At 34.0% G+C, this 18,176-nt stretch overlaps 1 protein-coding gene across 1 annotated transcript in view; it reads left to right on the top strand.

Moving 5' to 3' along the window:
* Positions 1 to 18,176, top strand: part of EYS (eyes shut homolog (Drosophila)) — a 1,343,277-nt gene that overhangs the window by 415,505 nt on the left and 909,596 nt on the right. The window contains 4 exon segments of the mRNA XM_021084496.1: positions 580 to 676; positions 864 to 897; positions 899 to 972; positions 11,766 to 11,911. Coding sequence (XP_020940155.1) covers positions 580 to 676; positions 864 to 897; positions 899 to 972; positions 11,766 to 11,911 — 351 coding nt within the window.

Genomic DNA, 18,176 nt, shown 5'->3' with positions numbered 1-18,176 from the left:
ACAACTGCCTCTTTCATAAGTCTGTATAATTTTCTTTTTTTCTTTGTTTTTAAAATATAACTGGCATGTGTTTAAATGGATGACTGATTATTTAGCTGTGAATCAGAATAATTTGTTTTCTTTGAATCACTTGGATATGAAAAGCAATTAAATAATTTGCCTCATCTGCTAAATGCCTTGAATAAATTTGATCATTGAAGCTCAATTGTACTTTAAGATTGGTCATCCCATTAATTCATTTGTTTTCCAGATTGTTTCAGTTCTTTTTGTTCAAACACCTAAAGACTTTAAAACAACAGCAACATTAGGAACAGCTCTATTTCCACAGGAGATTTAGTAAAGTATTCCTTCCTCCCTTGATTCTTTCATTTGAACTCATTAAGTAGAAACTAGTATAATTTTATTCATATATTATGTGAAATAGAGTCATACGAGAGGCCAGGGAGATGTTTCCTCTCTCTCTTTTCCCCCGTTAACTTCCATTATGAGCATATTCTCCAGACTCTTTACTATTAATTCTGATTTTCACATTCTAAAGTACAGATTGCTCATCTCTACCCATTTCAACTCTTTTTGCAGGATTTAAAGGTCAACACTGTGAAATTAACATGAGTGCATGCCTCTTCCTTCCCTGTCAGAGTTATGCTGACCATAAAGATGGGGTCAAGAATTTCAGGTAGAGAACTAAAAATCATTTAGACACATGTTCATGCATCTAGATCCATCAAATGTATGCATATTTATAATGTCAGTTGACACACTGAACACATTTCTGGTTATTAAAAATTGGCTGTGCCAGGGTTAATTGAATTTTGGGGTTTAAATTTTATGTCAATGGAGTTATTAAATTTATTGTTTAAAAGGTGTGTTTTCAGACCTAGGTTATCTGGACCTCTAATGTGAAAATGAAATTAATGAGGGTTCCTGTAAACCTTACAAAAATAGTGGAGTCTCTGTGGACCTGACAAATAAGTTAGAGGCTAGATTTTTTTTCAGAATCAAATCATGGGTTATTTTTTCCAGTTCTCTTTGAAAATGGAATAGTAATACCCTTAGTGGAAGTGAATACATGTTCCTATTTGCAGTGTCAAAATGTTCCATTAGGGCTCGTTTGCTGTGTGTAAATTGTAATTCCTTGTGGTTTTCCTCTGTATATCCATGTTGACATGTGAGGTTAAGAACCTTTTGTATACAGTTCAAGATATTTCATTTTTTCCTTCTTAGAGATGACCATTTATGACATTTGCCCATTTATGTTCTTTTCTTATTTATTTGTAAGATCTTTTATATATTCTAATTATTAAAACTTTTGTTAGTTTTGTACTACTGAAAACATCTTCTACTGATTGTGGCTTGGTATTTCACATTCTTCATGAGACTTTTGAGTACTAAAACTTATTTTATTTTTAGCTGTACCCATGGCATATGAAAATTCCTGGGCCAGGGATCTAATCTGAGCTGTATCTGCAATATTCACTATAGCTGCAGCAACACTGGATCCTTAGCCCACTGAACTACAGCAGGAACTCCTAAAATTTATTTTTAATGTAATTAAATCAATCATTTAGTTTGTGAATGGCTTACTTTTTTAATTCTTATTTTTAAATGTTTACCCCACAATGAAAAGTTGTTTCTTATATTTCCTTTTAAAATATTGAAAGTTCTTCTCTTTATATTTAAATCTTAATCTATCTGAATATTGCCTGTGTGTGTGTGTGTCATATAAAGTAGACATAAGGTTCATTTTGGCAATGTGACTAACCAGTGTGCCAGCTACTTGTGGTGGATGAGTCCGTCTGTTATTTACTGATAAGCTTGATCTGCAATGCCTTCTTGTTGCAAGTCGGTTCTCATATATGACTGTCTCTATTCTGTTTCCTTAGTAATAGTTCATTTGTCAATACCTTAACTACTTACCTTTGAAATATCTCAATAATGGTAGGACAAGGCACCTCATATTTTTAATCTGATTCAGAAAGATTTATCTACTTTTGACAGTTCCTTCTGTTCTGCTTAAATTCTTACATCCAAACAAGCAAACAAACACCAGATAGGATTTTATTGGAATTTCATTGAATTTGTAGATCAACTTTAGAATAATTGATATTTATTATTATTTAGTCTTTTAAAATGTCTTTCCAAAACAAAACATTGAAAAATTCAACTGGTCATTCACTGATTGGGATAAAAAGACTCATGTGTCAGGTCATAGTTGTTCTCCAGGCTCAAGAGCTATATTAATTTGTTTTAATAGAGATCTAACATCTAGAATTGCTGTCAACATTTGTATCACAACCTAACCTACTTACATTTCTGTTAATTTTATATTATTCCTATCATTTTATATGGCCATCTGGCTTTTGCACTCTCCAATCTGGTGGAGTAAATGGCATGCTTTGAACCATTCCTACAATTCTCAAGACTTTCAAGGGGGCTCTGATTACTACAGGTCCCATAAGTATTCAGAATTGCCTTCAGTTTAAATTCTTGATAATTCTGAAGAGACATTTCAAGAACTTCTAATTGGACTTTCCTCCTAATAGCTCTTATTCCAGTGAACATTCTAAGTCTATTGACTACAATATACATTCAGGGACTGTGGGGAAAAAGAAAACAAAGCAGAAAAAAAAATAGATTTATGATCCATCCGCCAGATCTCAATGATCTTTTACTCCTATTGATGGAGAAGTGATATTCTGAAGAAAATTATAAGTTCAAGCCAGTATATAAAAACTCGTAAAATCTGAATATACTGATAAATGGTTTCAGCTTGCTCTGAAGAAGGCTTCAGGACTACATATGGAACATCTGGGACTATATTGCAAGATCTTTCTGCAAATGTGCTTACCATCCTTCAGTTGAGGGACTAAGTCTGTGACATAACTTAGATCTGAAGTTGTGTAAGAGACTAGGAATACCTACAAAGGAAAGTTTCTGTACTGCAGATACATATGTTTAATTCTATACATGTAAATCAGCTGATTATCCATATATTTCATTTTTAGAAAGTCATCCCCAACTAGCCACTGCCAAGAAGATCTGTGAATCAATCAATTGGTCATCATTCTGTTTCTCTGATTTATATGTTTATTTACTCATTTTTTTTAATCTGATAGTCAGTCATATCCAACAGGCTTTATCCATTCTTAGATCCCATTATTCTGAATCATATCAAGGAAGCTAGTTTCATTGCAGCATCCCACACTGTTACTTTCAGTCTTTAAAGGATGATCACCACAAAGAACATAGTGCCCTGACCCATACTCTTTCTAATATTATAAATGGAGTGCCCTTCTGGTGAATGGAGTTTCTTCCTAAGAGATTGAAATGTCCTTCTGTATTCTGTGGGGATATAAATTATGGGGTTACTGGGCAAGCTTACACATAATTGATCCATTCAAACATTGCTAATAATAGCCTATTCTGGCACTTCTACTTCATTAACCTAAACTGGAATTAAGCTTTATTTTTGACCAGGCAGCTCACTATACCCAGGCTTGTATCAGCACATTAAATCTCTCTCCATCCGTATAAGGATTCAGCTTGTTTGTGTCTTGTCTTTATTCTCCTTTGATCTGATCACCTTAGATTCAATCCCACACATGCTCCCCAATTTTTTAATTATACGTATTTCTGGGGTTTTATGAACCTCTTTCAAGGCTAAGAGTTAAGTGTTTCTATCTCTCATCAGCCAAAGTGGAATCTAATTCTTTTTACGGGTTGGAACCAATGAGAAATGCTTGGGAAAGGGCAACAGAAAAACTGGTATTGGTTTGTAGTCAGCTCTTTGAGTGGCATTTAAAGGAAGGCTTGAACATTGAGAGGTACAGATTCCCTGAGTCTTGGGGCAGGAACTGCTTCTCCCAGTAGGGGGTTAAAATGAATTCATAGATTTATCTATTCTCTCTCTATAGGGGTATGTATGAATGCCTTCAAAGTTACTACATAGGGTGTATTGGTTTGATGTCATTGTTTAGCAAAAAAAAAAAAAAAGAAAAGAAAAGAAAAAAGAAAAACAAACACAAAACAAGTAAAAATTCAGTGGTTAAAAATAAAAATCATTTATTATCATTTTCATATCTGTAGTCTTTTGAAAAATAGTTATGTTCATCCAGGTTTTCCTGTCACATAGCTGATAGGGGAGGGATGTTTGTAAATCTGAATCAATTTTCATTTCATCCAGGAGGGAATGAGACCTCCTATTGCTTCACATTCTTATAAGTATTTGATGTTGTCACTGCTCTGGACTTTGGCCATTCTTATAGTATAGTGGTGTGACACTGTTGTTTTGATTTGCATTTCCCTGATGGCATAACTGGAGCATCTTTTTATGTTCTTATTAGACATCACAATGTCTTCTTGGTTGAGGTCTGTTAAGATCATTGGCCTATTTTTAAATTGGGTTATTTTTTTTCTTATTGTTGAATTTCAATATTTCTTTATATATTTTGGATGATAGTCCTTTATCAGACATTTCTTTTGCAGTTTTTTACTTCCAGTTTATGGGTTGCCATGTCATTTTCTTGACATAATCTTTCACAGAACAGAATTATTCTTTGATTTAATGAAGTATAGCCTAAAGTTCTTTCTTTCATGGATCATGCCCTTAGTGTCATATCTAAAAAGATAACTAAATCTAGTATCATCTATATTTTCTGTTTTATTATCTTAAGGAGTTTTATCCTTTTTTTTTTTCATTTCATATTAGGTGTATGATCCATTCGAGTTAATTTATATGAAGCACATGAGACCTGTGCCTAGATTGCTTGTTTTGTTTTGTTTTCATTTTTGTATGTGGTCCTCCACTTGTTCCAGCACCTTTTGTTGAAGAAACTTTTCTCCATTGTATTGCCCTTTTCCCCTTTGTCAAAGATCAGCTGACAGTATCTTTGTGGATTTAATTATATGCTCTCTAGTCTGTTCTATTGGTTTGTCTATTCTTCAGTAATACCAAACTGTTTTGATTATTGTAGCTTTATGTAAGTCTTGAAGTTGGATACTGTCAGTTCTACTTTGTTCTTCTCTACAATATTGTAAAGCCTATTCTGGGTCTATCCCCTCTTTATATAAACTTTAAATCAGTTTGTCAATATCCACAAAATAACTCACTGGGATTTTCATTTGGATTTCACTGAATCTAGAGATAAATTTGGCAAACCTGACATCTTGACAATCTAAACTTCCTATCCATGAACATGCAGTATCCCTCCATTTAGTTTTTCTTTTATTTAGTACTTCAAAATTTCATAGTTTCCCTCATATGAATCATGTGCATTCATTATTCGATTTATAGATAAACATTTAATTGGGGGGTACTAAGATAATCTTTAATGAAATATTAAAACATATTTTGAAGAATACATATCAACCTAAGAATAGTGATTGTTGACCAAAAAAATACACAACCTGAAAGTTGAGAGTTGTTTTATTTGGGGCAAAATTAGGACTTAAGCCCAGGAGACAGCATTTCAGGTAGCCCTGAGAAACTGCTCCAAGGCAGTGAGGGAGGAGCTAGAAATAGGAGATTTTGCAACAAAGGCAGGGAGCAGGAACAAAAGAGGCCTGGGCTCACTGAATTCATTCCTCTGATATGCCTCTCAGCTATTGGGGCCAGTATCCTGAATTTTCACAGCCTGCAGGACTCACCTGATCTCACCCTTGGTGTGGTGACTGCATTTATAGATGACTTTGATTTTTTTTTTTCGTCTTTTTATCATTTAGGGCCTCACCCATGGCATATGGAGGTTCCCGGGCTAGGGGTCCAATCAGAACTGTATCCACTGGCCTATGCCAGAGCCACAGCAATGCAGGATCGAAGCTGCGTCATATCCCATCTTTCTTGCAGGACATTTTTAATTTTTTTGTTTCTGTTTTTTTTTTTATGGCTGCACCATGGCATATAGAAATTCCCATGCCAGGGATTCAATCCAATATGAGAAAGTGACCTATGTCACAGCTGTGGCAACACCAGATCCTTTAACCTATTACACCAGACCAGAGGTCAAACCTGCACCTCTGCAGCAACTTTAGCCTCAGTAGTTGGATTCTTAACCATTATACCACAGGAGAACTCCTCCCCTTTTTTAATTTAAACAATTTTCTTTTGGTGTGTTTTTTGCATACTGATATTAATTTACCCATTAAAAATATTTGAAATAATCTAACAACTCATTTAAGCCAAATGTCATATTCATATATTTAGTATGAATTAAATTATAGACACAAAAACAGGTATTACATAAGACTTCATGATTACATTCATATTTTTAATCTGTTCCATCCTCTTGATTATTGAAATTGAGGCCTGAAACAGTAATACTTAATGACCTCATTTAAGGATTAATTCCTTGAGATATGACAGATATAGTTGACAGCCACAACTACTTCATATGCAGAGTCATTAAAAAAATGGATATTGGAATTGATGTTTTCTGACATTTGATAAAATACGTTTGTTATCCTATAGAACTAATGTTTTTCAAGCCATATTCATTATTTCGCTTATGCTACAAACAATAATATCAACCTATTGAAAATGTCCAGCTAAATAGAGAATTCTCCAGAGCAATTAGAGTAACAGTAGCAGGTCTATTCAAATAATGCAAAAGAAAATTTTCCAAATGCCTGGATTGTATTATTATAATCAAATCATTATCAGGGAGAATAGCATGTGATATTCATGAGTTTAACAGTCATTTACTGTTATAAAGTTGAAAATGTGTTGGTTAATATGCATTTAAGTAAAGACAAAAATCTGTACATTCTTCTATAAATTTTTGCCTAGAAATCAGTTGTAAAACTGAATGACTTCTATTCAACTGAATATTTTGCCTTAGCACCATTGTTTCAGATTAAATCTTTGCCCTTATGAACTAAAATGATAATAATATCATAAAAAGACTGTATTAAAGATAATCACTCTATGAAGAAACTATATTGAGGAGAAAAGAGTTGATTTACTTTCCTTGGTCCTTTTTGCTTGAGGTATACAGAATGTACAACACCTGAAAATACAGCACCTTAAACATGGAGATAAATTAACACATGCAAAATAAACTATGCATATCATAGCATATTCAGCATCCTCTTAGAATAATATGAAATTTGATAATTTTTCCATGTGCAAATGTTCAAAGTAATATATTGACTTTGATTACATATTTTTATAAACTTAAATATGCCTTATGTTAAAAAATGAAAAATTAAAAAAGAATAGGAAATAAGATTTACATCACATTTCACAGCTGATAAAAATTTTAAAAGTATTATCTTAAGTATTTGTTTAACTGCATAAATTTTTAATATAAAGATCATTAAGTTGTAAATATAAAATAGATTGTCCATGTTCTGGTTAAGAAATGTCATTACTTATAAAGAACTGTGGTTTAGGAATGCAGATTTAGTGTTACAAGAAAGAGTTATAAATTGCATTAAAATGAATTATAAATTCTCACAAAAACTGAATTATTAAAACATATGCTAAGATGTTATAAAATTTCACCAGCAACATTTTATAATTTTGTTTCTGACTGCAGGTTTTTGTAAAATAATATGTTGAAAGATATACAGATAAAAATCTTAATATTACAAAACCCTTTTTCAAACCAAAACTCTAATTAAAAAATCTATACAATGTCTCACATATTGTAATATTATTTAATCAATGTAGTTGCTATATTTTAAAATAAATCAGATTTCTAGAAGCATAAAAACAATTTATCTATTAATTCCTTCCTCATCTGATATAAGATGGAAATAAGATAAATAATAATGTAAGACAGGGGTTCTAAGCCCTTGCATTTTTCCATCTTTTTCATAATGGCAAAATCATCTTATGTAAGTTACAATTACTTTACTTAATCTCTATTTTAATATCTTGAATTTGCTTAAGAATTTGTCTGTTAAAATGCATTTCAGTGATTGAAAAAGTATGTTGAAAATCTTGAAAAAATTAGGTGACATATTTTTAAATATTTGAACAAAAATGTTCAAAACATTAACAACCTATTTAATTCCATTAAAACTTTTGAAATAAAAATCTGGTTTTTAAATTAGAAACTTCTGCTGGAAAACTGGACAGCTGCATGTAAATCAATTAAACTAGAACATACCCTCACACCATGCACAAAAATAAACTCAAAATGGCTTAAATACTTAAACATAAGACAGGACACCATAAAACTCCTAGAAGAGAACATAGGCAAAACATTATCTGACATAAACTCTACAAATAGTCTCCCAAGGCAATAGAAGGATTAACAAAATAAATAAATGGGACCTAATCAAACTTATAAGCTTTTGCACAGCAAAGAAAACCATTACAAAAAAATGAAAAAACAGTTTACAGAATGGGAGAAAATAGTTGCAAAGACAAGGGCTTAATATCCAAAATATATAAACAACTCATACAACTTGAGGACAACAGAAAACAAACAACCCAATCAAAAAATGGGGAGAAGATATAAACATTTCTCCAGAGAAGACATGCACATGGCCAGCAGCCCATAAAGAGATACTCAACATCACTAATTATTAGAAATATGCAAATCGAAATTACGGTGCGGTATCATATCACACCTCTGCACATCTACAGAACAGAAACAGACTCACAGACATAGAGATTCGATCTGTGGTTGCCAAGGGGGAGGAGGGGGAGTTTGGGATTAGAAGATGCAAAATGTTATATTTAGAACCAATAAGCAACAAGGTCTTACTGTATAGCACAGGGAACTTTATCTAATCTGTTAGGATATGGATGGATAATAGTATAAAAAAAAGTCAGCAAAGTGACCCAGGAGAAATTTGTACAACATATGAATCAACTGTAATTAATTTAAAAAGTAAAGCATTTTTTTTTTTTAAATTTACAGGGAGTTTCTTTGTGACTCAGCAGAAAGGAACCCAACTAATATCCATGAGCATGTGGGTTTGATCCCTGGCCTTGCTCAGTGGCTTAAGGATATGGCATTGCTGTGGCTGTGGTGTAGGCCAGCAGCTATATCTCTGATTGGATCCGTAGTCTGGGAACTTCCATATGCCTCAAGCACAGCCCTAAAAAGACAAAAAAAAAAAAAAAGGAAAAAGAAACATCTATTTCATTAGAAATACATTACTATTTCATAGTTCTGTTTCTTTGAGATAGGATATTATATATATATATATATATATATTTGTTTTTAAAAGTTGTTAAAGTTTCATCAAAAGGAGGACGTATTTTAGAGATTTTTAGTACATGGTACAATAACTATTATATAATTAAATGGATCACTTAAGATGTTAGTAAAAATGTTCACTTCTTTTTTTTCCCCCCTTAGCCTAGGTAAACGTGGTCTGCATAAAGAAGGGGTGTGAACCTCTGCAGATAATAATGGAGTAAGAATACAGTAGTGCTGAAGGGACAGGGATGGTGTACTTTAGCCAGAGGCCAGTAGGAGGAGACATTCAGTGAGAATCTTTTGAGGCAATCATGCGCTTTCAGTTTTTAAGTATTTTGAAGGGCCAGAGTAAGTGCAAGGGGAACAAATTGGGAGCCTATAGCACTGTGCTTGCCCCTCCAATTTGAGAGGTGGAGGGAGAGGAAGGGAATAAAGAGAGGTTGGGTAAAGGAGGAAAGGAAGAAGAGAGGGTATGTATGTATATGTGTGTGACTATATACATTTTCCTGGGGAAAACTAAGCACGGAGATTCAAGGTAGAAGCTCTATTCTGGATTAAAGATTTGATTTTCATGGACATTTGCCTTAATATGATGCAATAAATGAATACAAGTTTTAGTAAAAAGGTTAGAAGGATCCAGAAAGCTAAAACTCAGATGTTAAGTAGAATTGAAAAATGAGCAAATGAGATCTGGGTAGGTGAGCAAATCTAATCTCATTAGACATCCTCAAAACTATCACATGAACCAAAAAAAATTTCTAGTTTGTTATGTTCATTTGTTTTGTTTTTTGGATTTCACTTGTAAGTAAAATCATATGGTATTTGTCTTCCTCTGTCTGACTTATTTCACTTACATAATACCCTCTGAGTACATCAATGTTGTTGCAAATGACAAGATTTCATTCTTTTTTATGTCTGAGTAACATTCCATTTTATATATGCACCACATTTTCTTTACCATTCATCTGCTGATGGACATTTATGTTGTTTCCACATTTTGGTGATTGTAAATAATGCTGCTTTGAACACTGGGATGCAGATAACTTTTCAAATTAGTATTTTCATTTTCTTTAGTCAAGTACCCAGAAGTAGAATACCTGGATCATATAATAATTCTGTTCTTAATTTTTTGAGGAATCTCTGTGCTGTTTTGTGCAGTGGCTACATCAATTTACATTCCCACCATCAGCACACGAGTGTCCACTCTTCCCCACATCCTCTCCAACACTTTGTATTTCTTGTCTTTTTGATAAAAGCAATTCTGAAAAGTGTGAGGTGATGATACATAGATATATAGAGCAAATTGATGATTGTCAGGAACAAATTGTTGGTTGTCAGGGAGGTGGGAAGATACGTGAAGTAGATATAGGGGATTAAGAGGCACAAACTTCCAGTTATAAAATAGTCAAAAGAATGTAATATCTAGCACAGGGAATATAGTCAATAATATTGTAATAACTTTGTACAATGACAAATAGTAATTGGACATATTTTGGTGGTTATTTTATAATATATAAAAATATCAGATCACCATGTTGTATACCTAAAACTAATATAAAATTCTAAGCCAATTATACTTCAATTAAAAAAAAACAAAATAAATCCCACATCTTCACTGTAAGAAGACAAAAAACATAAAAATTTTCACATTAACAGAGGAAGTAAATTGTGTGTTTAAAATAGTGAAAACAATGTTTCTCATTGTTAGAAACAATAATTGCAGATATAGAAATTGGCTAGACTAAAACAAACCCCATATATATATTTGATATATTATGTCAAGTTATAAATGGAGTATCAGTATATATTCATACGTATGTGTTTATAATATACATATATACACACAAAGATACACAACATAGAGATGAACACATAAGTATGCGTAGGCATAAAAGACACACACACACACACACACATATGTATACACACACACACACATAAAAGTTTTCTTGGTTAAAATACTTGAGGAACCAGGACTCGTAGGAGAAATGGTTGATTTCACATCTAGGACAGGAAAAATGTGAGATAAACCTGGACTCTCTTGCACTAGAAAGTAAAAAAGTGCTCAAAGAATGATGGAGCCAAGTCAAAAGGGTACAGGAGACAACTTGATATGGTTCCCACTATCAAAATCTCAGGCAAGTTATCAAAATCAATTAAACAGTTATATATTTGACCCATTGAATAGAAGAAAAATTATGAATCAGTATAGCTACAAATCAATAATTGAATATATGAATGAATAAATAAATGAAAGATAGAAAATGGATAAGTTTTCCTAACAGTTGAATGTCATCTAGTTAATGAGGAATAAATGATGTGTTAGGAAATCATCATTTGGAAAATTGTTTAGAGATGATTGATTTAGTTGAGATCATCAATGGAGAACATCTCCTATTTTAAGTTAATTGAAATCTGCAGGTTCTGGCGTACTGATTTGATCATGAAGCCCACACAGGTGAATTGTATTTTTTTTTTCAAAGAAAAAAAATAAGGTGAAAACATTACCATTTATTTTAATTAAGAGTCTGAAATTTAATGGATATATGAATTATGTATATAAGGATTTTTTTTGTTGTTGTTACATTATTCCTTATTATTTTTCTGTAGACTTGTATGTCATTGTGAACCTGAGTATCATGGGTATTTTTGTGAACTGAATATAAATGAACATGAAACATCACCTTGTCCTGATGGAGAAAATGTTGTCAACAGAACAGGGGGATACATCTGCCTCTGTGCTCCTGGGTATTCAGGTAAATCTCTACCTGATATGTCTATATCAATATGTTGTTTGTAAATAACTGGTACCCTCATATCTACTGTGCAAGAGACTCTTTTTCTCTTGCAAAACAACTCAGTAAGAACAAAAGCCATGCTATTTAAACTAAAATTTGATAAAGTCTAAGAAATATATGAATTATACATCAGGCTGTTTTACATTGAAGTTTATCTGAAGTATGCTTATATGCTTATAATTCAGAGAAAAAGCATTGTAGCATGAATAATCTAAGAAATAGTACTGTTATATCCATTACATGAATGTCATTTCAAAAATATATAGTAAGTTTAGCTCTTTTAAATACACTTATGTGCTAGAAATCAATCAAGGAGCTCTTGTGAATTTAAAGTTCCCACAAAAAAAATATGCTTTGGAGTCAGCTGCCTCAATATCAGTCATTGCACAACATAAATTCTATCCAAAAATAAATGCAAAAGTCATCAAGAAACTTAGGAAAGAGCATTAGCCCTCTAAACTTCTGCTGAGAAATAGCATTTATGAAATACAAAAAGCTATATTGTTTGGCATACTGATATTGATTTGTGGTCCCAGCAAGAATGTATTCAAATCTCAAATCACAATTTATTAATGTCTGAGTTCTACACCACTGGGATCTTTTAGGTTCCTTTCATGAGGTAAACTAAGTAAGTAAATCTAGTATTAGATTCTATGCTCTTAGGAATAATAATAAAAAATATACAAATAGAAATGATATTGAAAAGCAAAACTGATACAAAACTAAAAGCATTTTCTGTGAATTTCAATCAAAAGGCAAGAGGAAGTTGTCACCAGAACAAAAAATGCACAAGTGTTTCCTGAGAGATAATGGCAGCTTTGAAAAGGTTAACCTGGTAGCAATTGTTACAGGTACAGAAGTCTCAGCTTAAATTTAAAAAAAAATTAAAATTACTATCTACAAATGTTATTTAATTAATAAGAAGACTTACATTATGGCTCTAAAGGTATATTTTCTAAATTTCATTTTCCCATCATCTTCCAAATGTTTAAAATTTGTACTTGAGTAGTTCCCATTGTGGCTCAGGAGGTTAAGAACCCAACATAGTCTCCATGAGGATGAGGCTTTGATCTCTGGCCTCCCTCAGTGGGTTAAGGTGTAGGTCCCAGATGTGGCTCTGATCCCATGTTGCTGTGGCATAGGCCTGAAGCTGCAGCTAAGAATCAGCCCCTAGCCTGGCAACTTCATATGTTGCAGGTGTGGCTGTAAAAAGAAAAAAAAAAAAAAAAAAAAAAAAAAAAAGAAAGAAAGAAAGAAAAGAAAAGAGAAAAAAAAAAGATTTGTACTTGAGAACACACATATCCAACTAGCCATACCATTCTCCATGCTGTTGTTTTGCATCTGCTGCTAACAGTGTTAAAATGATAAATAAAACACTGAGCTTAATATGACTAAAAGGTGTTCTCTTCATGGGTCAGTGGAAATGAATCTGACTAGCATCCATGAGGACTCAGGTTCAATCCCATTCCTCACTCAGTGGGTTAAGGATCGGTGTTTCCATGAGCTGTGGTGTTGGTCACAGACGCGGCTCAGATCCCACATTGCTGTGGACGTGGTATAGGCCAGCAGCTACAGCTCCTATTCTACCCCTAGCCTTGGAAGCTCTATGTGCTGCAGGTGAAGCCCTAAAAAGACCCCCCAAAAAATGTGTATATTACTGAGAAACATATGTTGTAACATTGTTTGATTCAACCCATAGTTCTGATAATTTTTAATTTATCCTAAAGTTTTGAGGCACTAACATGTTCTTTACTTGTCTTTTCACAACCTATTTTCACTGAAAGCTATTCTCAGCATTGTTTCAAAATTTAAGATTGCCTTGCCAATTAGATACTGCAGTGGAGAAGCTGAGTACACATTTGGCTGTATGAGGTACATTGTAACATTGAAACATAAGTGTAGGACTCTTCAGGTATACAACTTGGTGCTGGGTAGGCTCACAAAAGTGTGAGTGTGGCTAGAACAGAGAAGAGAACCCAGGACAGCCCAGAGGCACTGAAAGATTTAGGGGTCCAGGAGAGAAGGAAGAACTGGCAAAGGAAATGTAAAGGAGCATCAGTGATACATTAGGAACAACAGGAGCAGATAGCATTTGAAAACCCATGTAAATTATTTCAAGTAAAGGGAGTAACCATGGTGTCAAATGTTATTATTACTTCAAATAAAATAATACCAAGTATTAGCCATTGGAATTAGCGATAAAACTGTCACTGGTGCCAATGTGAAGGAAGCAGTTTTGCTGAAGTGGAAGGTGAAGAAGTCCTTTTGAATTGGATTTAAGAGATAAAGTGAGAAAATTGTTGAGATGAATGCACACAGCTTATTAGAGGAAGATTTTATTTTTTAAGAAGGAAAAAAGAAACGGGGCAGTTATTTGAGGGATAGTGAAGTTGAAAGTAGTTTTATTTTGTTTTGTTTTTTACTTATATATTCCTTACATGCCTCTGACTCCTATGTGGAGAATGACCTGGAGAGTTTCCTTAATAGATTCAGAGAGACGAATCGAGAAGCTTTGGAAGTGGTCGAGGTGATAGATTATGGTGAGTGAGATTAGCACTGCCCAGCAGAGGTCGTGAGAAATGCCCATACCTCTTGCTCATATTCACGAATGATGAGCATTTAATACAATGTAAATAGTTAAGTGTAACACTGAACTAAATATCAGTTTTTATTCACCACTGATGAATCATATTATGACCCATGTTTATTTTTAGTGAAAAACTTCTTCAGCTTCCTCTCATTGATTCATTGGGCTCTGAAACACTTCATTTTTTCTGTTATCTTGGGGTCTTAAGCTTTTTTGGAAGAATTCTCACATAAACACACATTCATGGAGCACACCCTGTGTAACTATTCATGGGAAGACCACCTAAGGAATAATGCTTCCTGGGGTTTCTTTTTTTTTTAAGGGCCATGAGTGTAGCATATGGAAGTTCCTAGGCTTGGAATCATAGGCGTCAAATCAGAGCTACAGCTGCCAGCCTATGCCGCAAACATAGCAATGCCAGATCTGAGCAGTGGTTGTGACCTACACTATAGCTCACATGGCAATACCAGATTCTTAACCCACTGAGTGAGGCCAGAGACCGAACTCGCATCCTCATGGATACTAGTCAGGTTCATTTCCACTGAGCCATACCAGGAACTCCCCTGGGGATTCTTTTTAAACTCTAAATTGAAATCTGTGTGACCTGTTTTCCAAGGAAGGTTTTAATTTTGATTTCAGAAAATTATGTTTTGGTTGGTTTTTTTTGTTGTCGTTGTTAATTCTATTGTTGTTATCTCATTGGCTTTCTTCTTACTTTCAAAAAGATTTGTTGGAAGGTTAGAAATACCCAAATAAATGTGTAACGAGGGTCCTATGCTTAGCCATACTTACACTTTAGAGTTATTTCTTAATTGTGAATCTAAAACAACATTTAGATGTAAAATGCACTATACTGGCAATAACAGTAGAAAAACTCTGAGTTCCTGAATTAAGCTGGGTGAGAGCTGGGGGAAGGTATGCTAAGGCAAATATAGGAAATATGGTAAACCTGCGCCCAAGAAGCAACTTCTTCACATTCTTAAATATTTTACCTGGAATTTACCTCCATATTTCTAAATAGCATGCTTATATTGTTCTTGATTTTTTTTTTTGTAGTTTGCACATTTTCCTAATTTTTTCCTGTGCAAAGTAAGGATTTCGCTCTGTTATCACCATCCCCATTCACCAAAATATATACACGTAGCCTCACTACTTTCTCCCAAAATGCATGTCAAAAATATGTATTAGTCCAAAGTCCCCATTAATTTTATAACCACATCAATTTTCCTTTTTATTTTTGCTCCATTAGGAAAAGAATTATAGCTTTTTCCTCAATGATTTTATTACATTCTTAAAAGAACACTTATCTCTCATTTTTAATTTCCAAAAGCTCTTTTTTTTTTTTTTTTTTTTTTTTTTTTGGTGCACTCGTGGAATACAGAAGTTCCTGGGCCAAGGACTGAACTTGCACCACAGCAGCAACCCAAGCCACAGCAGTGACAATGCCAGATCCTTAACCAGCTAAGCCAACAGGGAACTCCCCACAAGCTCTTTCTTCTAATCTAATTTTTTAGGTTCATTCTGTAATTTTCATTGATAAAAAATCTTTTCTCTTTCATAATACTAAGAGGGTTTTTTGTATTGTTTCATTCCTTGTATTGTCCTTTCTTAATCTTAATTCTCCCTCACCATATATGTGTGCTTTTTTGGTTCATGTATTTCTTTAGAGTTATATTTTTATCAGATAATTCTTGAATATCAGTTGATATGTAAGACAGAACCACTGAAATGCTTATTGAACACTCTGAGTGAATGGGAGGGCTTGACTGCTGAGCTTGGTATATATGTGAGTGAGTCTGAACTCCAGCTCTGTTACAAGTGAGATCAGAAATGTCATCATTGGTGGGCCTTCACCCTCTCACTGGTTTTCCCAGAAAAGGGGGTAAAGGAAATAGAGGCGAGGATAGAAATGCACTGGGAAGAGGTCTGATAAGGTTTTGGTAAACCAGAACCTAAGAACCAGTTAGGTAGTCCTGACTTTTGGAAACAGCCAACATATTCTTAAGGAGGAAGGTATATTAAAGTCAACTCATTTTTCTAATGTGCTTTAAATTATTACTTAAACCTCAAATGAAAATTTATAATACAATGTAGTTGTATATCAGTGGAACTTTGGGGAAAGAACCAGGTCAGTGTATCTCTAGCCCAGGGCAAAATAGTGCAAAAAGATGATAGAAATTGCAGAAAGAAGGAAATAGAGCAATGAAAAAGGCACTGGCATGGCATTAGCTGAAGAGGTGAGTGAGCAGGAAACTCACAAGTCCCTCAAGAATTCTTGCTCCTCAGTGCCACTTCCAAACTCTGTATTTTCCTCTTCCTCCCACCAAATCCTTATCTCCCTTTATCCCAGTCTAATTCTGTGGCTCACAATTATAACCATTGCCTTATTTTCATTATCCTGCCTCTGTCTTGTTCCATAGCACTCCCCCAAAACACCTCAGTCCTGAAGTTAATCCCAACTTCCTACGTATTTTTCATTCACATGGGTTGCATAGAATAAGAGAGAAAACACACACACACACACACACACACACACACTCTTACACTCATAGACAGGATGCTGTTACCTTGACTTCTGAGCACAGACCTCAAGGAAATCCTTGGTGCTTCTGACAGATGCTACTTCACCCTAATTTGTTTAGTTTCCCAGCATGCTAGCCTCCTATTTCTAGCTCTCTCCTCTCTTAAATTCCCATCAAACCTCCCTCTACTTAAATTTTTGGTTTAACTATTTTCTCTTTTATTCTTGGGAAAGTAAAAGTGATCAGAAGAGGACTTCTTTATCTTGCCACTAACAACTACCATCCTACAACGATCTTCACTCAAAAACTATTATTTTATGCCTTCCATTTTCCTGTCTATGTTTATCCCTTCTACTGGTAAGTTGCTTCTGTCCTTTATCACTTATCATTAAAGGATATTCGTCCTTCAGTTATTTTCTGCAATATTATTTCTTTCCTCCATACTATGCCATTACCACCAGCATATAAATATTAATATTTCCCTCTTTTTTGTCTTTTTTTTAATCTTTTTAGGGCAACACCTGTGGCATATGGAAGTTCCCAAGTGAGGGGTCAAATCAGAGCTGTAACTGCCGGTCTACACCACAGCCACAGTAACACCAGATCCAAGCTGTATCTGTGACCTACACGACAGCTCATGGCACCGCCAGATCCTTAACCCACTGAGAAAGGCCAGGGATTGAACCTGTGTCTTCATAAATACTAGTTAGGTTCATTACTGCTGAGCCACCATTGGAACTCCAGTATGTAGTTCTCAAACCTCTTTCTGATCTCATTTATGAATCTTTCCTTTTTTATACTTCTGCTCAAAGAAGTTTCTCTTTTTAAAACAGAATTATCAAATCTGTTGTCTATATTGGGTATCCATTTCCTCACTTTCCATTCCCTTCAAACCTAATCCCAATCTTGCCTTTAATCCCAAAACTAAAATGAAACTCTTCTAGTTGAAAGTCACCAACCAGCACCACAATGACCATTTCAAAAGGAAATACTTCTTCACCTTACTCATATTTTCAGTAGCATTTTATACATTCCACTTAAACTCTTTCTAGACTTGGATTCCATGTTCCCAGGGTCACTAATTTCTTCACTGTTTTCTGTCTCCTTCAGTGAA

The sequence above is a fragment of the Sus scrofa genome, chromosome 1, assembly GCF_000003025.6.
Source record: "Sus scrofa isolate TJ Tabasco breed Duroc chromosome 1, Sscrofa11.1, whole genome shotgun sequence".
In the NCBI taxonomy this organism is placed as follows: domain Eukaryota; kingdom Metazoa; phylum Chordata; class Mammalia; order Artiodactyla; family Suidae; genus Sus; species Sus scrofa.
Note: the sequence above shows the minus strand (reverse complement) of the source record. Positions and strands in the feature narration are given on the sequence as shown.